Source organism: Megascapheus bottae, chromosome 6 (genome assembly GCF_031878675.1).
Source record: "Megascapheus bottae isolate mThoBot1 chromosome 6, mThoBot2.hap1, whole genome shotgun sequence".
Classification (NCBI taxonomy): domain Eukaryota; kingdom Metazoa; phylum Chordata; class Mammalia; order Rodentia; family Geomyidae; genus Megascapheus; species Megascapheus bottae.
Window position 1 is genome coordinate 64487356 of NC_143514.1, and position 27910 is coordinate 64515265.

At 50.3% G+C, this 27910-nt stretch overlaps 1 protein-coding gene across 1 annotated transcript; it reads left to right on the forward strand.

Annotated features, from left to right (window-relative positions):
* The first annotated feature begins 259 nt into the window (after positions 1-259).
* Positions 260-25204, forward strand: Trim62 (tripartite motif containing 62). Its single transcript, XM_090335301.1, has 5 exons — positions 260-1259; positions 10838-10933; positions 15420-15676; positions 16750-16865; positions 23239-25204. The coding sequence occupies exons 1-5, from the start codon at positions 852-854 to the stop codon at positions 23787-23789; spliced, it is 1428 nt and encodes a 475-aa protein (XP_090191427.1). The 5' UTR covers positions 260-851; the 3' UTR covers positions 23790-25204.
* The last annotated feature ends 2706 nt before the right edge of the window (positions 25205-27910 follow it).

The window sequence follows — 27910 nt, forward strand, 5'->3', positions numbered from 1 at the left end:
ACTTTAGCTGCCGCCTCCTCCTCCCCTCCCCCTGCCGCGAGGAGCCTAGGCGAGACCTGGATGCTCCCGCAGAACAGCTGGGAGCTGGAGGGGAGCGAGGGCGGGGCGGGGCCTGGAGGCCCCTCCCCTCCCCGCCTCTCCCCCGCCCGCCGCGGGGGCGGAGTTGCCTCGGTGCCGCCCTCGGGGGGGCGGGCCGGGAGCCCAGGCGGCCTGCCGCGGCTCGGCTGGTTCCGGGTTGGGAGGCTGCGCTGGACCGAAGCGGTGGCCGCTGAGCCGGCGTGGGTAAGGGGCCGCGCCAGGCCGGGATCCGTGGCGGGGATCGGGCAGCTGCGCCCGCCAGCCAGCACCCTTCTTCTTTGCCCGTCACAGCCGCGGGGCAACTCGCTCTGGCTTCCTCCTCGCCCAGCATTTCCCATCTTCAGCCTCCCCCCCCTCCCCCAACTGCCCCCGCCGGGAGACTGCCACCCCCCAGCGTCCTCCGCCCCCTTCCCGGGTCTCCTTCTCCCAGCACTCATCCCTGCCGACTGTCCCGTTCTCGAAAGCCTTCTCGCCAGGAGCATCTTCTACCCTCTGGCACCCTCGGCCTCTCTCCTCCGGCACCCACCGATCTGGGGCACCCACTACCACGAAACCTCCCTCCCGGGCTCGCAACTCAGCGGGTCTCCACCCTGCACCCCGTCCTCTTATCGTCTCCTCCCCAGGCTGCGCCCCATTCCCTCTCCAGTGGCTGCTGCCCGTGTCTGCACGGGCCTGGTCTCCGCTCCGCTCCCCGGGTGCCGCCCCCGGGCGTGCCGCGCTCGACCCGCCGCTCCCCGGCCTCCCGGGTCCCCCAGCCCGCCGTCCCCGGCACCATGGCCTGCAGCCTCAAGGACGAGCTGCTGTGCTCCATCTGCCTGAGCATCTACCAGGACCCGGTGAGCCTGGGCTGCGAGCACTACTTCTGCCGCCGCTGCATCACGGAGCACTGGGTGCGGCAGGAGGCTCAGGGCGCCCGCGACTGCCCCGAGTGCCGGCGCACGTTCGCCGAGCCCGCGCTCGCGCCCAGCCTGAAGCTGGCCAACATCGTGGAGCGCTACAGCGCCTTCCCGCTGGACGCCATCCTCAGCGCGCGCCGCGCCGCGCGGCCCTGCCAGGCGCACGACAAGGTCAAGCTCTTCTGCCTCACCGACCGCGCGCTGCTCTGCTTCTTCTGCGACGAGCCCGCGCTGCACGAGCAGCACCAGGTTACCGGCATAGACGATGCCTTCGAGGAGCTGCAGGTGCGGGGACCGGGCCGGGGGCGGGGCTGCCCCGGGGGCGGGGCTGCCCTGGGGGCGGGGCTCGGGCAGGATCGTCCAGGGGCGGAGCCGCCGACAGGGTCAGGGACCTATCAGATTTAATGTGCGGAGGGGCGTGGCCATGCTGAGGGGCGTGGCCGCACGGGCGGAGGTGGGGCCTTGGGCGGTCAGAGACTGATTGGTGATGGGAGTCTGCCTCAAGCTGGGCTGCGATGGTCGGGACTGAAGATATCAGAGCTGAATCAGTTACTGGCCGAGGTCGGGTTGGGGACATCTGAGTTGGGCACGGAGCCACTGTCAGGCTAGTTTATAAGGAGCTAAGTGGTGTAGCAGAACTCTGTCAGGTTTGGGGGCGCGGTGGGGCAAGACTTGGTCTGGTGTGCCCCAGAACGTAGAGGGAAGTCAGGAATGACTATACTGGGCAGGTAAGAGTTAAGCCCTTCACAGAAGGGTTAGAGTTAGGATCAGCCAACTGCTAGCATAGCAGGTCTGGGTATCAAAGGTTAACCCAAGATGTATGAAGGATTAAGACACAGGTGGTGATGTCCATCTATAATAAGAACCATTTGGATTTAAATCAGAGTAGAGGCTGATGTGAGAGTGCATTGGAGACTTGGTGATTCAAGACTTGGAGAAGAAGGCCCAATGGTGATCAGAGAAGGTGTAGGTTTTTCATTCTGGAGTGAGAAGAGAAACCTGACTGACTCACTCTAGCACACGGTCCTGGGATCCTAGACCTGCATTAGGCACTGTCTGTGACTCAGTAAGCCATGTATCATGTAATCCTTGATAATTGTCATGGTCAGGACGATCCCTTCTTACCTGGACTTTCATGGGGCCAATCTGGCTTTGAGTCTACTACACTAGATGCCTAACATATTGGTAAGGGCTGTCTTCTCCCAAGAGAGCTCATGTGTCCTCCTGTCCTCCCTATCCCCCCTCCAGCCCCACCTGTTTCACCTGAAATAGCGGCCTGCTTTGATCTATCCTTTGGGCTTGGCTAGCTGGTGGTAAAGAAAGCTGCTTCCCCTCTGGGAGGATATGTTCCCGAGTAGGGTTTAAGCCCTCCTCATCCCCATCTGCCCCTGCATTCTGGTAGCTTGTGGGAAAGCAGGACTCATTAGCTCTTGATGTATCCTCACACTCCACCTCTCCTGGCAGCTGGCAACTGCTGAACCTAAGCAGGAGCCTCAGTCCTGGTAAATGACAGACTCAAAGCTGGCAAGGCCTTTGAGATCATCTGGGGCAACATTTACTTGGCAGATGGGGAAACAGCAGGAGGGAGGAAGGATAGGCCCAGGGCCCTGAAGCCAGAGGAAGCCAGACACTCAGCTGGAGTCTCCAGATACCTTACCTAGCAGTTGGCCTAGAGCTTACATTTCTTTTAAATCCTGGAGGCAACAAAGTGGCAAGACTGAGAGGTCTGCCTTTGAACTCAGAAAGCTGTGTATGCTGGCTGTGCCATTTACCTCTACATTAATGACTTTAGGACCAAGTAATTCTACAGGTTCCCTATATATTGTAGGAAGATTAGTAGCATCCTTGGCCTCTACCCACTTAGTACCAGTTACAACCAACCAGAGGAATATCTCCAAATATCCACAGATGTTTTCTGGGGTCAGAGTTGCTCCTGATCAAAGCTTTGACACTAGTCAAAGCTCACTGGACTTCCAGATTCAGCTCTTTGTCACTTCTCTGTGCCACTCTTGTCTTCCTTCTTTTGCCATGCATGCACAGATTTGAGGGCTCTGATCCTGGTATGTCCTTGATCAAGCCCAGTGATCTTTGCTAAACCCCTCACTGTCATGTGTAACACTAGGCTAAATGACCTTCCTGGGAAGGAAGTATAGGTCAGATGTATCCATAATTGTACCTGGTTTAAAAAAATAATTATTCGGGGGCTGGGAGATTGGCCTAGTGGTAAGAGTGCTTGCCTAGCATGCATGAAGACCCGGGTTCGATTCCTCAGCACCCCACATACATAGAAAAAGCCAGAAGTGGTACTGTGGCTCAAGCGGTAGAATGCTAGCCTTGAAAAAGCCCAAGGAGGCCGGGAGTTTTACCTAGTGGTTAAAGTGCTTGCCTAGCATGCATGAAGACCCGGGTTCGATTCCTCGGTACCACATATATAGAAAAAAGCCGGAAGTGGTGCTGAGGCTCAAGTGGTAGAGCTCTAGCCTTGAGAAAGTCCAAGGACAGTGCTCAGGCCCTGAGCTCAAGCCCAGGACTGGCAAAAAAAAAAAAAAAGAAAAAGCCCAAGGATAGTGCTCAGGCTCTGAGCTCAAGCCACAGGCCTGGCAAAATAATAATAATAATAACTATTGTTATTATTATTTGGCTGGAAGCGTAACCTAATGGTAGAGTGTTCGCCTAGCATGCATGAAGCCCTGGATTTGATTCCTCAGTACCACATACACAGAAAAAGCCAGAAGTGGTGCTCTGACTCAAGTGGCAAAGCCCTAGTCTTGAGCAAAAAGTGTCCAAGAACAATGCCTGGGCCCTGAGTTAAAAGCTCCAAGATTGGCCAAAAAAATTTATTCAAGAAGGGGAAGTGTGGCTCAAGTGGTAGAGCACCATTCATGAGTGAAAAAGCCAAGTGAGAATGTGAAGCCCTGAGTTCAAGCCCAAGTGTACACACACACACACACACACACACACACACACACACACACACACACTATAGGGAGTGGAGAAATATAATGTAAACATTAAAATTGCCCCTACTCCCACCTTGACTATAGTTACTATATGTTTGTGTAGAAGTTACATGTAACATGTGTATATTATTGTCTTCCTCCCTGTCCCCATGGCTGATGAGCCCATAGAGCAAAGGGAAGGGAGAGTCTCTATCTCTAAAGGGTTTGGGGTTTCTCTATTCCTGCTCCAAGAGCTTTCCTTGCATTGTCTTGTTGGACCTTCACAGTACCTGTCGGGTAGGTTGTATCTTCCTTCTGTACATAAGGAGACAGGTGCCAAGAAGCTAATGGATTTGTTTGGGCTTTCTGATGGTGAATGACGGGGCCAGGATTTGAGTCCAGTCTTCTGAGCCATGTAGAGCCTCTGCAGAGTCCTCAAGGGATTGGGAGTGGGGATTTGTCTTCTAACCTCCTGCCTGTCTTTGTCTTGAGAATATGCAGCACAGCATCAGACTAGGAACACAGACTGTTAGTACCAGCTGACACCCCAAGGACAGGTGGCTGGGATGTCATCCTGGTCAGACATGGCATCCGGTTCTCTAGCCATCTCAGGTTCCTGACCCCTGGAGAGGGGATCCAATTCATCTCCACCACCCCCTCCAGGCCTCATGTGACCATTGGAGCCTTTCCCAAGGCCTCTTTCATGCCAACAAAGGCAGCAAGGGACAGGGCTTGGATGGGAGCCCTGACAAGCTAGGCACAATGATTTAGAAAGCCCAAGGCAGTCCGTGATGAAAGAGCAGAGGGGGAGCAGTGGGATTCAGATCTTGGCTCTGGATTCTTCCAGGCATGTGGAAGACTCAGTCTTGTCCTTTCTCGTTTCCCCTAACAGAGAAATGGGAGCCAGAGAAGACTACACATTTGCTGTGTAGAGAGGGAGAGACAGCTGCTGTCTCTCCCAAGAGATGACAAGTGTGAAGACACTCATGGGCAGATCAGGGAGGCAGCCGTGTTCTCTGAATCCTGAGAAGTGGCCTCTGCTGTCACTTTTGTCATGAGAGGACAAAGTCTATGAACATACAGCAGTCTCATGGGGTGACGATGGCTTGAGTGTGGGGAGAGACCCTCCTAGGGCTGGTTCTTCACCTCTCCACCTCCTTCTTCTTCAGGCATCTGGGTAGCCAGGCCAAGAATACCCAGTTTGGCCAGGCTGGGCGTAGACTATAAAATAGAAAGTGGGGTTTGAAGTTGGGGACCTTGAGATGATTTTTTTCCAGGAATAAAATGATCTGGTGACAATGACCCAATAATAGCTCTAAAATGTAAGCTACATGAGGCACTTAGCTACATGTCAGGTGCTATGCGATAGGCATTTTTTAAAAATCCTTTTAGAACAGCCCTTGTATTCAGAGGTGGATGAGGATCTGCGCCATTCACTCAGATGAAGACCTAAGCCTCACTGATCTCACTGCAAGTAGGCAAAAGAGCTGGGATCTACTGGTTTTGTCTGACTGGGAAGCCCCTCCTCATCAGTACTCTAACCATTAGAAAGGGCAGGAGTTATCTGGCTGACCCTCTACATGTATTACCAATGAGGAGATTGTCTCACAAAGCTGTGTACCCACTCAGTCCAAGTTGATTTCACAGCATTATCACCAGCTCCTGACTCTGAGCTATTACCTGAACATCCACTGATGATGGGTGTAGAATGGAAGATTTTGAGAAGGGCTCTGTCTTGGATTCAGAGATTCACGTAAGTCTTTCCATCCTGAGGGCAAGCGCTAGTACTGGCACAAAAATTAAACTAATACTGAAAAAAAAATCTTTTCCACCCATACTCCTCCGTGATTGTTAAGGGCCAGCTCTGAGTTAGACCTCATTCAGAACTGTATGACACTGGCCCCAAGGGATTCAGATCCTGAGAGTCAGATCCTACACTGCTAGATTGTTAGAACCGAGGTGTGCCCAACCGAAGCCTGAGGAGGTGCACTGGGTGCTTCTGCAAAGGGCAAAGAGGGAATGGCAGGAAGAATGAACAGGAAAAAAGTCTGAGACTCTTATCCCCCAGTTAATTACAAAAAGCTGGAAGTGGAGCTGTGTTCAAATGGTAAAGTGCTAACCATGAGCACAAAGGCTCAGGGACAGTGGCCAGGCCTGGAATTCAAGCCCCAGGACTGGTCCCCCAAAATAAATGCAGATAGAGGGAGGCCCTGGGGCAAGAGGACAGCTGGTATTGTGCAGTTCCAAAGGATCCAGAGGCACAGCAGGAGATGAGGTGACAGAAAAAGTCGCCTTCACCATGTGAGGATTTCTGGCATTATGGCCCAAGGGTCCCTGTCATCATTTGATAGATAAGAGCTGGGCCTGGAGATAGAAGAAACGATTGTTTAAGATCACGCAGTCAGAATTCGAACCCAGGTATTCTGACTCCAGAGTTCATATTATCGCCACTGAAATAAGAAAAATCCCTAAAACCAGAGCTGAAATATCCTCCTCAGCAGCTTTGTCCCCCTGGGCCAGGAAGAAGAGTAGGGAAGTCCTAGCCTTGGCTTTGGAAACATTTGAGTCCTGGCTTTTGGTCACTGCTCAGTCCTGGTCTCTTCACACTAGTGGTAATAGCAGGGCCTTGCAGCTGACAAATTTGTATAACTGTATGTTCACTCTGCCCTCTGAGATGTGTCTCCTCATAGTTCCTTAGCTCTGTCCCTGCCCTGCTCTGATGAGACCATCTCTCCCCAGCTGGTACTTGGGCCCTCTGCCATCTCTACCTTGGCCTAGTTCATCCCAGCTGGCCTTTCCAGCTAGTTACTCCACCCACCTGTCACATTCCTATCTCTGGCAATCCCCAGCCCATCCATTTCCTGCCCAACCAGTCTTCCCCACCTGAAACAGCCTGGCCCATGCTGGAGACTGAAGGAGTCCTGCTACCTGCCTTCCCCATCCTTTTATTGGAAGTAAAGCTCATCTTCCATGCATTCCCAATTCACAGGCCCTGCATATAGTTATGGTGACAGTGACCACGACCTCGACGGATTGAGCTCAGTGTGTGCAGCATGCAGGGTCAGAGAGTAAAGCATCTGATGGTCATGGTCCTTTGGACCCAGTGCTGTTACAGCCTCACATAATATGTGGAGAAACTGAGGTTTGGGATAAGTGTCACAAGCATGACCCACTGATGACTTGGTAGACTGCCCCCCCCCATAAGAATTCAATTTTCTCTCAATATCTGAGTTTCTGCCACCTCAACAAACTCTTCAAATCTCAGGGTGACCAGCACAAAGCCTGATGCTCAGTGAGTGCTCAGAAACCATTGCTGTGTTGACTTCATTGACAGATAAAGAGGCCAAGTAGTTTTCAACGTGATTTTAAGGTCACTCAGAGTCTTGCCTCGGTCTCTTTCTGGCTGTGTGGCCTCAGCCAGGCAAGCTGCCTAACTTCTCTGATCCTTAATTCCTCCCTCTATGAGATGCAAATAGCTGGATTGTTGTCAGACTAGGTGATGAGAAACCTAGGAGATTCAACCCCACAAGCCAGGTCCACCTCCATCCAGCCCCTCTGATCCCGAGCCTCTTCCATGACTGTGGTTACAGAGTCCTTCCTCTGTTAGCTCTGTCACTAAGGAGTTGATTAGCAGATTCCGGTTTCCTGTCCAGCTTCACTGCTGGGAGTAGACTTTCCAGTTTGTTCTACATTGGTGAGTTGAGTGGCCATAGGCCAATTACTCCCTTTTCTTGGACTTTTGTTTCCTGTCCTGGCAATTGGAGGGTTGGAACAGATGGTCCCTCCTGTTCTTCCTGCTCTTGCCATTGAGAAGGCAGGCAGGGGCCCCGTGGATATACATGAAGTGTTTGAAGAACCTTATGTACATCAAGACCACCCCATCTTCCTGGCATCTGTGTATGCCAGGTTCCGTGTCCTGGGAGGATAAACACTTCCATGTCCTTTTTCAGGCCAGGGACAGAGAGGTTAGGTGAGATCCCAGGGACACAAGGTGGCAGAGCTAGCCATGTCCTAACCTAGCCTAAAAGGAGAGCCATGGCTGAAGGCTGATAAAGAACACAGATTGCCTCCTAAGCCCTGTCCTGTAAGAGCAGCTTGCTAAGCTGTCACTCCCATTCCTATCTTATCTGATTGTCATAACTGGCTCCCCGGACACCCAGCAGAGGGGAGTTTGGACTCAGCCCTTCCTGCCTCCTCTAAAGGCAAGTTCACTCTGGCAAAGTGAGAGTTCTGGCTGTGCCTGGCCCTGTCCTAGGTACTGAGAGTGTGAAAACCTTTCAGACCTGGTCTCTACCCTTAAAAGCCCAGGTCCTAGTAGGGGAGATTGACAAATAATGTTGAAATTAAAATGAAAGCATCCTACAGCAGTGGGAGGCAGTGTGGTCATAGGGGAATCGAGGCAGCATTGGAAGTCGAGGAAATGGAGTTTCAGTGGAGGGACTTTTCTTCTATATCTTAATATAGGTGAGCTCCACGATAGGGAGAAAATTATGCATGTGAACATCTGAGTATGGTGTGTGCAAAGGCCAGAGGCGAACACTACAAGACAGTGCTATGCAAAGGACTTTCTGGAACGTTGGAAAGTTCTCTATCTGCACTAACTGGTAATAGTAGCTGCTAGTCCCCAGTGGCTATTGAGCACTTAAAATTAGGTCACTGCAACTAAGAAACTGAGCTTTCTATTTTCCTTCATTTTAAGTAACAGCAATTTAAATAGCCAACTGCGTTTTTGGCAGCCATATTGAACAGTGCAGATATAGATGAAGAGAGAAGACTGGTAAAGGTTGGGGCAGGTGATAACAGATCTTGAGCATAGCTCTAAGGTCTTGTGCCCTTCTCCCAGACAGTGGAAACTCTGCAGAAAGGCACTGGGGTGGGCCAGGAGTTTGGCCTAGTGGTAGAGTGCTTGCCTAGCATGCATAAAGACCTGGGTTCGATTCCTCAGTACCACATACATAGAAAAAAGCCAAAAGTGGTGCTGAGGCTCAAGTGGTAGAGCTCTAGCCTTGAGAAAGTCCAAGGACAGTGCTCAGGCCCTGAGCTCAAGCCCAAGACTGGCAAAAAAAAAAAGAAAAAGAAAAAAGAAAGAAAGAAAGGCACTGGGGTTAGGGAGAAGCCTTTTCACATTTGTTACTCCAGTTGCTATGTCAGGGGCTTAGAACAGCAGGGAGAAGGCAAAGACAGGAAGAAGGCTGCACCGCAGTCCAGAAAAGAAGGTATGAAAACTGAACCAGCGGCCATTGTGTAGAGAAGGGATCACATTCCACACAAGATGGCTGATTTAGGTGACTTGGGGCAGGATGCGTGAAGGATAAGTTCCTGGTTCTGGCTAGGATGTTGTCAGTGGGGTACTGTACCTTCACTGAGGTAGGGTGCACATCTCCTCAGTAAGGAGAGGCTGGTCTGGGGTGTGCTAACACAGTCCAACATTCACTTCCCTGTGTCTGGGTTCACATCTTTCCCTCAACTCATGCACGCAGCATTGCATTGTGGGTAGGGGTTTGTCCCTTATCCCCGTTCCCATCTCTAGCACAGCACTATGCAGGCCCAAGGGGGCCTCAGCACATTCATTTTATGGAATGAATGAATGGGGGTTCTGTTGCTCCCTGGGTCCTGGAGGAAGGGACAGGCCAGTCCGTTCATTGAGTCCAGGTCCCTTGGGTGCCAGAGCAGTGTGAGGCACAGTAGCCTCCAGAACTGTTTTTCACAAATGCTGACAAGCTGTCGGCCTGGGCCCTATATGAACTCAGGAACCCCCAAATGGGGATTGTAGCACTTGGCCCACCTCAGATATCTCCCCACAGTCAGATGGAGTCCCAAGCTGCACAGACCTAAGGCTGCTGGGAACCTGAAAAGCAGTCATTCTTCACTCAGCCAAGACGATAGGGATCCATTGGAAATGGCCTGACCAGTAGCTGGATTCTATGTGGACATCTTTCTCTTTCATAGAAAGCAAGTGCATAGGAGAAGATCCGGGCTATAGTGTGCTGGATTTGCTGTACTAGCTCCTAAGAGCTGCTTGTATACATCTCTTCCTGACTGCACCCAGTGACCTCACACTTGACAAACTGAGACTGCTTTGGCAGGAGCACTGACACCATAGAAATTGGCAAACACTATCCTGCCTGTCCCCCTTTCCCTCCCTCCTACTCCCTTCCTTTCCCTCTCCCTATTTCCTTCTCTCCCTCCCTACCTCTCTCCTTTTTTATTTCTCCTTTCCTTCCTTTTCTCCCTACCCCCTTCTTCCTTTTCCTCTTCCTCTTTTTCTCCTTCCTCCTCCTCCTTATGTTCTTCCTCCTCCTCCTCCTCCTCTTCCTCCTTCTCCTCTCCCCCCACCCCCAAGACCCAGATTTCTACATATCACTGAGCACAGTTTTCAGATTCCATCTTCTGTTCTTCTGGCTTGCGACTTCCATATTTCTAGTTACCTCATGACCCCAAGATGGCTGCTAGAGTTCCAGGAATGATGCCATTTTCTTGGCCTGTGTGCCTTCCTTTCCCTAATTTAGAGCTTCAGAGGCTCTAAGGAATGAGCACAAACTGAGGACTGAGAGCAGTGCTGGCCCAGGTGTGTGCTCAGGGAATGTGAGTGATGAGTGTAGCTGTGAGCTTTGGTGCGAGGTGTAATGGGGAACCAGTGACTAGGGCAGGGTGGGGTAGTGTGTGTACAGAAGTTGTGTGGAATTGGAGAGGCCAAAAGCTCGAACAGCCAGAGAGGAGACTGTTTCAAAAGTCCTGATGAAAGTGAGAATGGGTCCTAGAACTTGGTGGTTGAACTGTAAGGAGGAGGGGGTGATGTGGGTAGGAGAGGGCAGGAGAGTGCTCCCCGGATGAGCAGGGCTGGGCTCTCCATCACCGTGGAATCCCAGGTCCCGTGTGGCCTGTCTCCTATGCTGACCTGTGTATGTGTGTGTGTGTTTTCAGAGGGAGCTGAAGGAACAGCTTCAGGCCCTGCAGGACAGCGAGCGGGAGCACACTGAGGCGCTACAACTGCTCAAGCGACAGCTGGCTGAGACCAAGGTAGCTGAGCCCGGCAGGGGGCGGGGCTTCGAGGGGCGTGGCCAGTTGGGGAAGAGGGGCGTGGCCACGGGCCCACCTAGAGACTTGACTTTGCTGTCAGTCAGTGCCAAAGCTGGCATGGGAGAAGTATGCCAAAGCTCTTAGATGAAAATAAAGAGTAGAATCCACCTCAGGGTGAAGCGGGGAGTGAGGATTTGAGTTCTGATATCTGGGTGAAAGATGAGTCTCTTTCTCCCATTTGGGAATGGAAGATGGCCTGTGGCCAGCGACCATTTATAAACCTCAAGGTCTTTTTCTCCCCTTATTAAGCACAGCATCGTCCTACAAGCCAACTATGAGCATGTTCTGTCCAAGCCAGCCCTGCTATACAGACTCCGAAAAGCAGGGCAAGACCCTCCAGTATCTTGGCTACCATGCTGGGGAGGGAGGGAGCTTTTTCCTTAAACTGTGAATTCTAATCTGGCCACCAATTGTGTGACTTTGGGTAAACCGAATAATTTTCTGGGCCCTCCATGTTCCTTCTGTACAGTGGAGACTGCCCCAGGCCATGACTGGAGGGAGCCCTGGGGGTTGGGGTCCTCTCCTAACAGAGGAGCTACACATAGTGTAGAGCATGGCTGGCTCCGCTGTAAGCAGCTGGAGGAGCGCCAGAGGTCATCCAAGGCCCTGGAGAAGCCATTGGAAACCCAGATCTGTGTCCCAGCATGACCACCAACCCACTGTGAGGTCTCAGGGAGGTCATCCCACACATTTCTTCAGAGAACATTCCAGTGAGCCTTCCAGCAGGACCCTCAGTGGGCAGCCTATGAGAAACAAGCAGAGGGACTATAGCTTTCTTGTGGCTCAAAGCCTCAGTTTCCCTGTCTGTCTGGTGACTTTGCACCCCTCTGGAGATGCGGACTAAGCTCTGAATGAGCAGGGATCTGCAGGTCTGTTCTCCACCCCACCCCTAGGAGCATTTGCTTCTTTTTCCCCACCCCCACATTTTTGTTTTTCTCCACTGACCTCCTCCTGCCCTGCTTTCCTGTCCATCTGTCTACCTCTGGGGGGTCTTGTGGGGCCGGCCCCCCCTCCCATTTCCCCCAGCCCTGCTTCCTGTCTGGACCAGTGTATTTATACAAGAAATGCTGATGGAGGTTTTGAGGCCATATTTCACCTGGGGCCTCCCTGGTTTTCCTGTCGTGCCTGCCCTCCAGTGGTGGGGCCTGGGGGCCTGTCTGGGATCCCTCCTCTGGCTCTTATGTTTTCCTTGGTCGGCCCTGAAGGTGTCATGTTCTTGGCAGAGTGTTTTTTCTAAAAGAGCCCACCCCAGATTCCATATGTTACAGTGATGTGGCAGACCCAGCTGCTGGCTGTTTTTTATTTATTTATTTTGTTTCAGCCAAGGCACCAAAAACAGGGTCTGGGGCAGGGTAGCTCTAACCTAGAATGTATGTACTAGAATCGGTTTTTCTCTGTGCTGAAAACTGTGTTTTCCCTTTATTTTCACCACAACAGTGTTACCTTCATGACAGCACAGAGTCTTAAGAATCTACCATACCTTCAGTTCTGCCTTTTTTGCTGGTTAATTAACCTCACAGATTCCCAGCTGCCCCCCCCCCCTCCTGGGTTAGCTTTGAATCTAGATACTCAGCTCTCAAGTCTCCTGAGTAGCTAAGATTACAAGTATAAGCAGCTGATGGCCAGCTTAGAACTGTTCTTTTTATTTTTTATTTTTTGCTGGTCACGGGGCTTGCCTGGGGGCTTACTGTCCTTGAGCTTTTTCTGCTCAAGCTTAATGTTCTACCACTTAGAGCCACAGTACCACTTTTGGTTTTCCAGTAGTTAGTTGGAGGAAAGAGTCTCACAGACTTTTCCAGCCTGGGCTGGCTTTGAACTGTGATCCTCAGATCTCAGACTCCTGAGATAGCTAGGATTACAGATGTGAGCCACCCCAGTTTTATTGGCAAGGTCACAACGTTGCTCAAGACTCTTCCCCCTCTCTCCTTGACCACTCAGCAGCTCCTGATGGACAGTCCTGGGCCAGACCCTGGGATGGGCCCTGGGGACAGGACTGAGGAAGACGCCATTCCTGCCCAGGATAGGCAGGACCATGCAGGAAGAGACTTTTAAGTCAGGCCCTGGGGACATCTTAACTTCCCTGAAGGCAACTCAGGAGGGAGCTTCCAAGCTGAGTTTTAGATGACGAATGGTCCCCCAAGATAGATATTGCATCTGCAAGGGGTGGCCAGTGGATGAACACTGCTTCAGCATGGGCTGGGAGGAGCCAGACTGGTTGTGGGGAGGGGGATCTGGGGGCCTGTGGAGGGCAGTTTCAGAGCGTGGGGAAGGGAGGCCGAGCCCCATCCTCCCTGCCCTCAATGGCCTCAGCTCTCCCTGGGTGAGGGGCCAGGGGGAGGCTGTGACTGCCTGGCTGTCTCTCCCCAGCTTCTCCTCCACCCCCTCTTTGTCTGCCTGGCCGGCTGGGTGGGCATGCGCAGGGAGGCTGGCCCTCTGCCAGCAGCTTTTCCTGCAGGCCAGCAGCCACCACAGGAGGGAACAGGCCCTAATTGAGCCTTTGTGGAGCCTCCCGCAGAGCCCTGGGCACTGAACACAGTGGGGTGTCTGACTCCATGAACTGCCAGCCAGAATCCTGCAAAGTGAAATTGCAGAGGCAGGCCCCACATGCTGCCGTATCCGGTGTCGCCTGCCTCTCAACTTTCCTTACGCTGTTCCCTCTGCCTGTCATCCACCCGCAAGGGACACTGTCCACCCTCATAGACGTCCCGCTCAGAGCTATGCAGACTTCCTGGGGGTGCATTAGAATCTATCCCTTTGCTATAACCAGGCTCTTTCTCCATGCCAGGGACCATGTCTCTCATCTGATGGACACCCCTCACTTTGTCCTCAGCACACCCCTGCCTTGTCCTTCCGCCCACCCTGAGGCCAGGACTCAAACTCAGTACCTGATACTTTTGCTCATTGGCTAGTGCTCAATGAACTGAGCTACGCTTCCATCCCCTACCATGTCATTTTGCTACCCATTTCACAGATAGGAAAATAAAGGTTCATACGTTACTGATGTTGCCATAGCTAGGAGTCCCAGAGCTGGAGCTCTCCCCAGGCTACAGGAAACCAAATCCTGTGTCCTTTACTCTCCATCTTCCTGGGCCCCACAGTGACCTTAAGCAGAGAAGCATATAGGCCATGCTGTCCTTTTCTTTCTTTCTTTCTTTCTTTCTTTCTTTCTTTCTTTCTTTCTTTCTTTCTTTCTTTCTTTCTTTCTTTCTTTCTTTCTTTCTTTCTTTTTTGGCCAGTCCTGGGTTTGAGCTCAGGGTCTGAGCACTGTCTTTGGACTTTCTCAAGGCTAAAGCTCTACCACTTGAGCCTCAGCACCACTTCCGGCTTTTTTTTTTTTTTGCTGTGTATGTGGGGTACCGAGGAATCGAACTCGGGTCTTCATGCATGCTATGCAAGCACTCTACTCTAGGCCAAACTCCCGGCCCAAATTATTATTATTATTATTATTATTATTATTATTATTATTGCCAGTCTTGGGCTTGGGCTCAGGGTCTGAGCACTGTCCTTGGACTTTCTCAAGGCTAGAGCTCTACCACTTGAGCCTCAGCACCACTTCTGGCTTTTTTCTATATATGTGGTACCGAGGAATCGAACCTGGGTCTTCGTGCATGCTAGGCCAAACTCCTGGCCCCATGCTGTCCTTTTCTAACAATGGCCCACTCTGGTCCTCGTGATCTAGCTTGGGGTCTCAGGGGGAGCAGGACAAGGTGAGGTTTGCCTAGCACTTTGTGACTTTCTGAAGCTCTCTGACTTCTGTGAGCTCCTTGTTATTTCCTCTTGAGCCAAAGGTGAAAAATAAAGACTTTACTTAAATAAGCCTTTAATCCTAGCTGTGCACGAAGCTGAGATTTAAGGACTGAAGCTCAAAGCCAGCCTGGACAGGAAAGTCTGTGAGACTCTTATTTCCAATTAAACACCAAAATGCTGAAAGTGGAGTTGTGGCTCAAGTGACAGAACACCAACACTGAGCAAAAAAAGAGACAGTGCCCAGGCCCTGACTTCCAAGCCCCAGTACTGATACACACACACACACACACACACACACACACACACACACACACACACACACACACACACGACATTCTATCCCTAAACTGAGTGCATCTTCTTTCTACTTCTCCCAGCTGAGTGTCCCAGGCCCTCTACCCCCAAAGCAGCGTTCTCCATCTCTTCCTCCACAGCGGTCTTGTCTCTCCTGGACCATTTTATTCATTTCCTAATGAACTATATGGACCTATGTGCTGTCCCTACTATGCTAGTACCAGTTGTTCGTGATGGTGCCATTATCTATTCATATCCCTCTGCCAGTTGAGGCTCTTGGCTTCCTGCTATCACTGGAGAATAACACAGTGGGGTTTGTGCCAAGTCCACTTGTGCCTGTGTCCCATGCCATCATCTCTGATGATTGTCCCCTACCCCACCCCAGTCTTCCACCAAGAGCCTGCGGACCACCATTGGCGAGGCCTTCGAGCGCCTGCACAGGCTGTTGCGAGAGCGGCAGAAGGCCATGTTGGAGGAGCTGGAGGCCGACACGGCCCGCACACTGACTGACATTGAGCAGAAGGTCCAGCGATACAGCCAGCAGCTACGCAAGGTGCAGGAGGGCGCCCAGATCCTGCAGGAGCGGCTGGCTGAAACGGACCGGCACACCTTTCTGGCAGGGGTAGCTTCGCTGTCTGAGCGGTAAGTACCACCAGCTGCCTCTCCCAGCCCATGGGAAGAAATTAGGGTGCAGGCAGCTGGAGTTATCAATAGAGAATCCATCCATTCATGCCTTCATCAATCATTTATAAGATATCTGGGGCCAGGAGTTTGGCCTAGTGGTAGAGTGCTTGCCTAGCATGCACAAAGACCCAGGTTTGATTCCTTGGGTACCACATACACAGAAAAAAGCTAGAAATGGTACTGTGGCTCAAATGGTAGAGCCTTGAAAAAGTCCAACATACTCAGGCTCTGAGTTTAAGCCCCAGAGCTGGCAAAAAAAAAAAAAAGAAAGAAAGAAGTATCTGCTATGAGCCAGAAGCTGGGCTTTTATTTATATTATTCTATATATAATGTATGCTGTTAATATTACATAAGATAAATTATTTTATTATACTTATAATCAGTGTATTGTGTGTATTATATTCATATCATTTACAATTGTGTTGATGTAGTATTCTATAACAATAGAATAATAATGTGTTTTGATAATCTTCTTAATGGTAGTTACCACTGTCAACCCCATTTCATGCATGTGGAAACTGAGCTTTGAGATGCCACATCAGGAGATTAAGGCCCTTCAACAAGGTGATTGAGCAGGAATCAAACCCAGGTTTCACACACACACACACACACACACACGCACACACGCACGCACGCACGCACACACACACAGCTGCCTTTGGTTAAAAACCAAACAACAACAACAACCTTAGTTATTAGTTTGTTGGGGTCAACATTGATTACCAATATATCAAGGGTGTGATGTTGGCCATAAGCCAAGCCCTATGCTAAGCGTTCAGTGTACATTATGCCATGAATCCCTACAGCAAGCCTGGAAGGTAGGAGCTAGCCTAGTGCCCATGTGAAAGATGAGAAGACTGAGGGTAATGGCTGGGCAGTTCAGGAGTGGTACCAGCAGACACTTGCATCTGAGTCTGTGGATGTCTCACTAGTGACCTCACCCTTTGTCAGTGCCCCCCAAGTTGGCCACAGGGCCCCACAGAGGGAAGGAATCCAGTCCTCAATGAACTGTCTATCTATTGTCCTTTCAGACTCAAGGGGAAAATCCACGAGACCAACCTGACATACGAAGACTTCCCAACCTCTAAGTACACGGGCCCCCTGCAGTACACCATCTGGAAATCTCTGTTCCAGGATATCCACCCAGGTGAGGCCCTCCCTGCTGGCCCTCAGAGGGCCCAGAAAGATGTGTGAACTATGACTGGTCAGGATGGGTTAGGTTGGGATATGAGCAAAGTGCCTTGCTGTGCCCACAGTCTGTTCTGGGCAACCCCCTGCTCAGCAAATGCCATCACATAAGACAGGTTCCATTAGAATACCCATTCCCTAGATGGAAGTACAGATGCACCTCCACTGATACTAGTTGGGGTCAAGGGACAACTAGGGAGGTTCTGAGAGACTCACTGGCTTCCTGAGGTCACACAGCAGTCACAGTTCTTCCACCTCTCTGGATTTATTTTCACTCTACAAACGTAGAGGTAGAACCCCCTAGAGGAATCAAAGGGGACAAGCCAGTAGACAAAGTCCAATGGGACTGGATAATGACAAGGGACTTAACATGTACCATGGAAGCCCAGAGGGTGCAACAAGAGACTGAAGGTGGGACAGGGAGGGGCCAGGGAAGCTCAGAATAGTTGATGCTTGAAATAGAGGCTGGAAGCTTGAGGGATGGAGCTGTGAATGGGGTATGGAGGACCCTAAGATGTTCAGAGTTAAGCTCCTAGAGGCACAAGCACCTAGAGGCACAAGCCTCTGAGCCCCATCCCTGAGGTGTCTCCATGGGTGCCAGGCTTCTTCTGATAGGTGGCTTCTACTGTGATCAAAATGAAAGGAAGTCTCTAGTTCTACAACTCAGTTTTGTGCCCCCATTGACAAAAGGAGCAGGGGCTAAGGAAGGGCCCATTTCTGAGGCGTTCCACATAAGACCCAGTGGGATGAGCTAGGGAGACAAGAATCCCAGGCTCCCTTCTCTGCTCATCCCTGGGCCCCAAGTAGATAGATAGTTTAGGAGCTCTCTGTCTTAGTTGTCACCTGCTTCATCCTAGCTCAGAGCAGCAGTCTAGGAACCTCAGCCTGGCATTAAAAGCCCTCTAAGACAATGGGCCTTCCTAACCTCTTATCCTCCTGCTGTATCACACTTACTGCACTGAGTGGTCTGTAGTCTTCTGCCATGTTTTTACACGTTCTGTTCCCTTTGCCTGGATCCCTCTCCACCATTCTCAGACATACTGGCCAATTCTTATTCAAGTTTGTCTTTTAGGTGTGTGTGTGTGTGTGTGTGTGTGTGTGTGTGTGTGTGTGTGTGTGTGTGTGTGTGTGTGTGTGTGTGTTGCTGGTCTGGGGGCTTAAACTTAGGGCCTACACACTGTCCCGTAGCTTTCTCACTCAAGGCTGGTGCTCTGCTATTTGAGATATAGCCAGATCTTTGGTGGTTAATTGGAGAAAAGAATCTCACAGACTTTACTGCTCAGGTTGGTTTCAAAACATGATCCTCAGATCTCAGCCTTCTGAGTAGCTAGGACTATAGATGTGAGCCTTCTGGCATCCAGCTGTTTTTTTAGTTAGTAATCCTCTCTCTTGAGGAGCTTTTCTGGATTTGTGGGCTTGCTATTTTGTTGTTGTCCGTCTGTCTCTGTACTTCTCTCTGTGTCTTGGAACTGTGAGCTCTGAGGGGTTATCAGGAACTGGGGCTGACTCAGCCTTATCATCTAGCAAGGTCAAGGCTTGTTGATGAATGAAGAGTGGATCCAAGTCCTGCGTCTGCTTCTAGAATAGTGGTGGGTGAAGTTGATTCACCTTTCACACAGCCTTGGACAAGGCCCTTCCTCCTCCGAGCTCAGTTTCTTCCTCTGAATAAGAGATGCCAGTTCCTTTTCACCTCCCTCATCAGTGAGCAAGCTCACAGGGAACTTGCTGATCTCTGCCTCAGCAACTCTCTCAGCCTCAGCACCGCTGCCTTTGGAGCCCTGGAGGGCGCTGTCCTGTGCACAGTAGGCTGCTTAGCAGGACCTCGTGCCTCATTTCACCAAATACAAGTGTCTTGGCATCCTCAAATGTTCCTTGGGAAGCAAAATTGAGACCACTGCCCCAGAAAATGCTGCCGGTCAAAGAGCTGAGGGAGCATAGGGTATGCCCCAAACACCCTGTGCACAGCAGAGGCCTCTGGGACATCAGCTTGCTGTAGCTGCCTGCTGGGTCCCTTCCTTTGTCAGCACCAGATGGGTGGGGTACCCCTGGGACCCAGCCGGTGGCTTCTAATGGCTTCCTGTCCCCTCCCCCCAGAGCTTGGACTTCCTATTGGGTGGCTTGTAGGCCCCTCTGAGCACCTGTCCTGTTCTCCAACACCATCACTCCTCAAGGTCTCTCAATCCTCCTCCCACTGCCATCCCCTGTCTGCCTGGCCTGACTGCCCAGCTCCCAGACACAAATCCCAGCCAGGCAGCCCATTGTCCCAAGGTCACCTGACACGGCTTGTCCTGCCACTCCTCCCACTGCCCATCTGGATCCAATCATGGGTGACTCCCAGTGGGTTCTTGACCTGCCCTGATGATCAAAGGCAAAGCAACCCCAGCTTGAGCCTCAGTTTCCTCATTGGTACAACAGGGATAGTCACAGGGTAGGGATGGAAACTTAAATTGATTTTTAAAATTTGTGATAATAATCCTGTAACTGAGTGAGTACTTGCTTCTTGTTATTCTCCTGAATCATTGGATTTTCCCCTAGTCTTGTGGAACAGGCTTTCTGGGACCACAGAATAGACAGAACATGATATGAGAAGACTTAGCTGGGGTTCCAACCCAGTCCTCAGCTTACAGAGCAGCTTGAATGCTGAGATCCTCAGTCTTCTCTCCTTCTAAAAAAATGAGGTGCAATAACTTGTGCTTCCCAGGATTGTATTGATGGTCCTTCTCACTAGCAGGTATGGAATTGTATGATGCCTGATCCTGCCATACAGCTGAGGCCCGAGAAGGTGGAAGGAAGGCTTCAGGGAACAGATTTTGGGAAGGCCTATGGAGAAAAGAGAGCTGCACATTTCCTGTCCAGTTAGTTCTTGAGAACAAAGAAATACAAGCCACTAGCTGCCAAGTAGTGATACTGGGTTGTGCCCTGGGAGGGCTTTTGCTGCTGCGGGGGTGGTGGCCAGGACAGAGAAACAAACACATCCTAAGGTCCCCACCAGCCCTTATTCTTCCTGAATGCTCTGTAGCCTGAGGTCTCAGAGAGGCTTCAAGAAAGGACATCCCCGGAGAGCAAACAGGCCACCTCACACCAGACCTTTGTGTTTATGAATTTAGAGTCCCACAACCAGAAAATGAGCTCCAACCTAGAAAATGATAAGCCCAGGGGACTAGTTTCACAAGGTCAATCGTGTCTCCTGAGGGTGAATGATGGGCTCTGGGGACTGGCTTCGCTCTCTCCAGTCTGAAGGTTGTTACTTTTGTAGACTTAGGGAGGGTAAGGGGAGATCTGAGAAACTGGACCCTCTCGTATTGATGAAGTGGGAGGTCAGATCCCAGACTCACCCTTTAGGTTGTGAAAGGCCCCTGAGAGCCACGCTACACCCCGTCTTATTAGAATACCAGGCCCCATTCCTTAGGAGACTGGCCTCTAAGGAATTGAGTCCTATCCAGAGAAGGCCCTGCCCTGCTTCACTTGCAGGACTGGTGGTGTCAGGTTCCTGTTTACCTGGTACCTTCTAGACTTTTCCTCACTAGTCATTTGGCCCAGAAGTGACCTATATTGATCTACAGTGGCTTAGGAGTCTGAGGCTTGTCTCATGCCTTCTTGCCAGTCTTCCTCTGGTCCTTCCAGGTCCTTCCATCCTAAATCTCAAAATCTGTGTGTTATACCATCCAGGGGACCTGGGATACAAGATTCACAGTCTCCCCAGCATTGAGAACTGCTGCTCCTTTCAGCCTTTCCCCTCTGCTTACAGACACACGGCACTGCCTTAGGGCTGCTCCCATCTGCCTGATCAGGGGCTCCTCTCTGTAGTGCCTTCTCTTTCCTTCCCTTCTCCCTCCCTCCCCCCCCCTCTCTCTCTCTCTCACACACACACACACACACACACACACACACACACACACACACACACACTCCTTCTCTCTCCACCTATGGGAATTTCCCACAATGCCCGGGGCCTTCTGATGCTCACCAGATGCACTGTGACCAGTCAGACCACAGGCAGTTCATCCATGAACTCACTGTCTTTTTCTCCAGGCTCCTTCTTTAATGTCACTTTATTCCCAGGACTGGCTGTACCCATATAGCCCTCTGAGTTCTAAGAGCAGTAGAAAAACCTGTGAAATGCAAAGCTACATTTACTACCCCTGACAGGAAGAGGCAGATCTCTCAGTCGCCAGTTTGTTAGCAGATGTTGGAACAGAAGCACTAGTCAGGCACTGGTTGTTGCTCACTGTTGAATAGTCCACCACACAGGTATTTCAGAGAGAGCAAAGTCCCAGTCGGTGTCCTCATACTCCTACTCCCACTGATAAGAAAGAGCAGAGAGCTGGATAGAAAAGTCCCTCACTCTGAGGAACTGTGGCATGATCCCGTTTGCCCACTCCTCCCTTCTGTCTTGCTCAGGGCTGGAAATGGCCACCCCAGGCTTCACATATTGAATTTCAGGATTCCCTCGGCTGCTCCGGCTGGTCATCGGAATAAAGAGAAAGAGTAAACAGAGATCTTGATAAAGGTTCTTGAAATTTTGAGATCAGACCTGTTAAGCTGGAATGGCCAGCCCACAGGCAGGTGACCCCAGCTGTATGTACCTCCTCCCAACATGAAAGGGTCAACTTGTCAGTGAGCACTTCTGGAGGCCTGCCCCTGCAGACTGTGTGCTGGCCAGTGGATACGCAGCATTGCTGACTTCCACAGTGCTTGCATTCCTGGTGCAAATGAGGTAAGAAGTGAACACAGAAATGATGCCCCACGCTAGGGAAGAGGCAAGGCAAAGAAAGCTCTAGAATTCAAGGAGCATGCCTTCTGGGCAGCACAAACCTTTTGAATTGAACCTGGTGGGATAATCACAATTGCAGAAAAGAGTAGGGGGAGAGTGTGAGCAAGGCTTTGGGGCCTGAAGCAGGTGGGCCAGTAGAAGGCACTGGGGCCAGATTGCCTATGGCTCTGCCAGGTGTTGGCTGATCTGAGATTAGTCATGCTTCCTTTACTGTGTCCTTGTTTTCCTTTCTATCAATTAGAAGATTCCACCGGGAATTAGTGCTTTTTGGCTTTTCCAGACACACTGTATACTTTTCATTTCAAAGCATTTGTAATGTCTCCAAGGTCATACAACCTTGGCACAATTTTCAGTGCATATGCATATACCATTGTATGTGTATATATGTGTGTTGTAACGATAGAAATAGATGGAAATTATTTTAATGGTGTATTTCACTGTGTAGAAACTCACTCAGAACCACCCTGGAAAATGTAACAGTGTTGCAAGATACTTATTGTTGTAGGTCAAACACTATTCTACCTCATGTGCCACAGGTACAGGGACATTGTCTCTCCCACAGATATTGCCCTGGGAGATATATTTACCATGAAGGCAGACAATCCTGAATGAAACTGTAAACCAAAAACCAAACAAACAATTCAGCCTTCCTCTAGTATGGTAGTTGCATCACTGATTCTTGATGTATATTAAAACTGAAAACTTATTTCACATTTGCACATGAAATAGAATTAGACTATGGTTTCAGGTCTATATGAAAGCTTCCATCCACATGATGTTTGGGCATCACTGGTGAGCTGGACAATGAGCTAGTCCTTCCTGCAGTAGGATTGTCCTGTGCATTCTCTTTTTTTTTTTTTGCCAGTCCTGGGCTTGAGCTCCGGGCTTGAGCACTGTCCTTGGACTTTCTCAAGGCCAGGGCTCTACCACTTGAGCCTCAGCACCACTTCCAGCTTTTTGCTATGTATGTGGGGTACTAAGGAATCGAACCCAGGTCTTCGTGCATGCTAGGCAAGCACTCTACCACTAGGCCAAACTCCTAGCCCCTGTCCTGTGCATTCTCACATAGGCTCTGCATCCCTGGATCCCACCTGTGTCAAAAGCAAACCTACAGTAGGACTGTCCTGTGCATTCTCACACAGGGTCTATATCCTGGATCCCACCTGCGTCAAAAGTAAATGTAAATCTCTTTGAAAATTTCCAAATCTAGGAGTCAGTAGCACCTGGATATCTTGATGCTCTCTTCTGGCTCTGAAATTCCTCAACTCTGGACCTTCCATATCTGTAGAAGGGTCACTCTGTATCTTTTTGCAGGCATCAGCAGTTATTAGGCAGCCTGGTTCCTGCTTGCCTGCAGCTGAGTGTAAAGTTAGCAGACTTTTAATCAGTATCCATTCCATTTTACAGAGTGGGAAGATGAGACCTAGAGGGGTCAGGCTTCTATTCAGGGCCTCATAGTAAGTCAGAGGCCTTCCTGGGAGCTTGAGCCCCAACCCTTCCCTGGAGGAGGCACTATAGCCTTCTCTTTATTGATATGTCCATTCTCCACACCTTGCAGTGCCTGCTGCCCTGACCTTGGACCCAGGCACTGCCCACCAGCGCCTGATCCTGTCTGATGACTGCACCATCGTGGCTTATGGGAACCTACACCCACAGCCGCTACAAGACTCACCAAAGCGCTTCGACGTGGAGGTGTCAGTGCTTGGTTCTGAGGCCTTCAGTAGTGGAGTCCACTACTGGGAGGTGGTGGTGGCAGAGAAGACCCAATGGGTGATCGGGCTGGCACATGAAGCGGCCAGCCGTAAGGGCAGCATCCAGATCCAGCCAAGCCGTGGCTTCTACTGCATTGTCATGCACGACGGCAACCAGTACAGCGCCTGCACAGAGCCCTGGACTCGGCTCAATGTCCGGGACAAGCTTGACAAGGTGGGTGTCTTCCTGGACTACGACCAGGGCCTGCTCATCTTCTATAATGCTGACGACATGTCCTGGCTCTATACCTTCCGTGAGAAGTTCCCTGGCAAGCTCTGCTCTTACTTCAGCCCAGGCCAGAGCCACGCCAACGGCAAGAATGTCCAGCCATTGCGAATCAACACTGTCCGCATCTAGTGCAGGCTCAGGAGGAGGACCAGTGCCTCCTGGGGCCACTACCACCAGCATGCGCCCTTCCTAGCAGATGGGAGGCCTGGACATGAGCCTACCATGGCCATTCTGAGACCTCAAGCTGGTGATTCAGCCTCCAGCTGCCTCGTCCTGTCTTGTGACATGGAGATTGTGTTCCATGTTTCTTAACCTCTCTCTCAGCATTGATGTTTTGTGGTCCTGCCCTTGGCATGGCCTCTCAGGGCAGCTTCCGCTTACCTTCATCCCCATCCCCTCAAGGCCTGGGGACTCCCTCCTTCTGCCTTTCTCCTGTCCAGTTACCCTGGCCTTGGAATGTTATCAGATGTGGCCAGTACTTGGCAGCCTAAAAGACATACACAATCCTCATATGCTTATGGCTAAAATATGACCCTAACTCTTCATCCCAGCCCACAGTGCACATGGCCAGTAGCCATGGTCTGCAAGTCAGAGATGACAGTGCTGCGTCTGGAAGGCCCCAGTAGTTGAGCGCACATGTTAAGTTACCATGTCACTTTCCTGTCCACTGCCTAGAGGCAGAATAAGGGCTCCACAGAGGCTGAAATAGAGCCCATTAACTAAAGACACCTGAAGACCAGCGTCACTGAATTATCAGTGTCCCCAGCAGCTCTGGACAAGGGCCCTCAGTAGCCAGGTCTCTGTGACCCACTAGAATGCAGAGAGGCCGAGAAGAGCAGTTGTTGGAGGGGCTGCAGGCTAGAACCTTTTTCAGATGTGGCATCTCTCTTGCTTAGAATTCGGCTGCAGAAACAAGAGCCAGCTGGCTTAATTAGACAAGGATTTATTACCAGCCCCCTGATGGCTTGCAAAATTATTCAAAGGGCCGAAGGAGCAGTGTTTGCTGAATGTCCAGAACAATTCCCAGCTGTCATATTTCCATATCTATCATAACCAGGAAAGCTGCTTGCATCTGCAGGAAGCCACTGACAGGAGAACTGTGCTCCTACTGCCACCGTCCCCACCAGCAAGTGCTTGTTTGGAGGCCTGCCTTTCTCCACTTAACTCAGGTCCCAAATACACATATCTACAGGGGATTCTGTTGATGGAAACTTGAGTCAGAACCCCCTCCTTAGCTGCAAGGGAGTCTAGGGAATGTAGTCTTCTTCTTTCCAGCCTCAGCCATACTAAAACACGTGGCTGTTGAACAAGTTCATTCGCACCCTTTGCCACAGCCTCCAATCATGAAGAACAAAGACGAATCCACCTTAAGGCCTTGGCTTTGAAGAAACACACCTGGAGGTGACTTTGCAGTGACTAAAGGCACCTAAAGGACATGTATCATAGAACAATTAAAGTCCACAACAGCTTCTAGACAAGAGCCCTCATCAGCTAGGCATCTGGAACCTTCTAGAATGCAGAGACTGGCAACTAGAAGAGGAAATCCAAAAGATCAATCCAAAATGTCTCCTTAGCCTTGGCCTTTCTAATCCTGGGACTTCATTCTGTACTTGGGGTGCATCTGAAAAGAGCCAGACAGCTGAACTTGACTCTCACTACTGCCACATACTGGGGCCTCCTATGAGCAAGTGGGCCCTATCCTACCCCTTAACTCCCAGTGTCTGGGTCACCTCCAGCAGTATTTTTATTTAAACATTTCCCATTTTGTGATTTATGGTCAATTTTTATTAAAGTTATAGGATACCAGTGATCAGTTGCATTCATTCTGATAAACGCCTGTCCCATCCCAGGCAGGTACATACAATGATCATGACTGCATTAGGCCAGTCTCTGGGTGATCCTACTGGGGAAATCCCATAATGCTTATAACTAAACTTTGAGGATGGCTCCAGTGGTAGATAACAGCCACCAGAACTGCGATTCCCTGACCTTCAAAATGGAGCTTAAACCAGCCATCATGGAATTGTGTGATTTTAAGTAAAATCTCAATCAATCTGGTGCCAGGCTTCCTGTGTCTCCATGGTGCCCAGGATCAATTTGTGATGACCCGAGGTGATCTTGAGCAGGTCTCTCTACTTCACTGGGCTTCAATTTCCGTGTTTATTGAGAGGACTTATGAGATCTATTTGACTGTGTGTTAGGGTTCAGATACCAATGGTCCAGGATTCTGAGTTTCTAAGGCTGGGTCCCACAGCTTGGCCTACTTAGTCTCTAACAAGACCAGTATCTTTGGGTACTTGTCTCTAGAGTGGTAGTAAAGACAGAAAGCAACAGTTTAAGGCCTGGTAGCATCACAATGTTCATCTCTGGGGCTCTGGAAACAGGCCTTCTCTTTAGCCAGACTCTATCCTAGAAGTCTGGCTGTTCATACCTGGGTAGCCTTCGCTTCCTCCTCTCCTGCCTAGATCCAGGCTCAGTTTATGTACTCTCCAGCCCCTCCCCTTTATCTCCTTATTACCTCTCACCCCCACGGAGGTCAGTTGCAAAGGTTCCTAATATGTTTAGAGGCATGGGGCTTCAGGGAGGGAAAGAAAGAGCAGGGTACTGACCGAGGTGCTGAATAGATGAATCCTAACTGCCTACCAGGACATGCTTACTTCTCCTTCCTGTGGGACCTATGCTTTTACCCTGGTTCTCTGGGAATCCTAAGCCACACAAAGGAGGAGGTGATAGAGACCAGAGCAGAAAGAAAAGTGAGGTGATACCACCTGGGCACTCAGCTGCCCCAAAATACTAGAGTAGTGAGAAACCGAAAATGCTTTTATTCTGAAGTGTGCTCACTTGTCTGGTCCTTGTATTTGTGAAAATTATTTGTTTTTACTCTTAATACAAAATACAGCAGTCTTCAGTCTGCTCTCAAATTTTATTTTATTTTTTTTATTTCTTTTTTTTTTTTGCCAGTCATGGGCTTGAGCTCAGGGCCTGAGCACTGTCCTTGGACTTTCTCAAGGTTAGAGCTCTACCACTTGAGCCTCAGCACCATTTCTGGCTTTTTTCTATGTATGTGGTACCGAGGAATTGAACCCGGGTCTTCGTGCATGCTAGGCAAACACTCTACCACTAGGCCAAACTCCCGGCCCCACTGCTCTCAAATTTTAATAAGTTCTTATTTCTGACTATTCTAAAGTATTTGTCTCTCTTCCTAGGAGGCAGGTGAAGTAAGGGAAGGTTGACATTTTGGCCCAGGGGCACAGGGGCTCCCTACCCTGAGCTACAACAGAGGTAAACCATGATAGGTGCTGGAGTCAGTCCTGGTGAACTTCCCCCAAAACACTTGGCCTCAGTGTGAATCTGGATAAAGCAGCTTGGGTGATAGATAGGTCACTTAGATTAGGCAAAAACTTTTCCCAACCTGCTCTACCTGTTGTTAAATAAGTTACTTCACATCTAAGCTTCAATTTTCTAATTTGTGAGTAGAAATCATTTGATTGATTACCATGTGCTAGGAACTTTTACATTTTAAGTACTTATTTATTTTTTATTTCTAAGTTGTGGGACTTGAACTCTGGGCCTGGGCGATGTGTCCCTGAGCACTTCAGCTCAAGGCTACTACCCTACCCCTTGAGCCACAGTGCCACTTCCAGTTCTCTGGTGATTAATTGGAGATAAGAGCCTCATAGACTTTTTAGTGCCCAGGCTGGCTTTGAACCACAATCCTCAGATCTCAGCCTTCAGAGTAGCTAGGATTACAGGTGTGAGCCACCACACCTGGCATGTTTTTATTTTTTAATATGATTTTATTATTTTTGTTTATGTGGTACTGAGGAATCTAACCTAGGGCCTCATGAGTGCTAGACAGGCACTCTACCACTATGCCACGTTCCCAGCTCTTAAATGTTTTTAAAAAAATTCTTGGGGCCAGGAGTTTGGCCTAGTGGTAGAGTGCTTGTCTAGCATGCATGAGGACCCGGGTTCAATTCCTTGGTACCACATACATAGAAAAAAGCCGGAAGTGGTGCTGAGGCTCAAGTGGTAGAGCTCTAGCCTTGAGAAAGTCCAAAGACAGTGCTCAGGACTTGAGTCCAAGCCCAGGACTGGCAAAAATAAAAAATAAAATAAAATGATGTCTTAGGGGCCAGGAGTTTGGCCCAATGGTAGAGTGCTTGCCTAGCATGCAGGAAGACCCGGGTTTGATTCCTGGGTACCATCTACATAGAAAAATGCCGGGAGTGGGGAATGCTGTCCCAGGC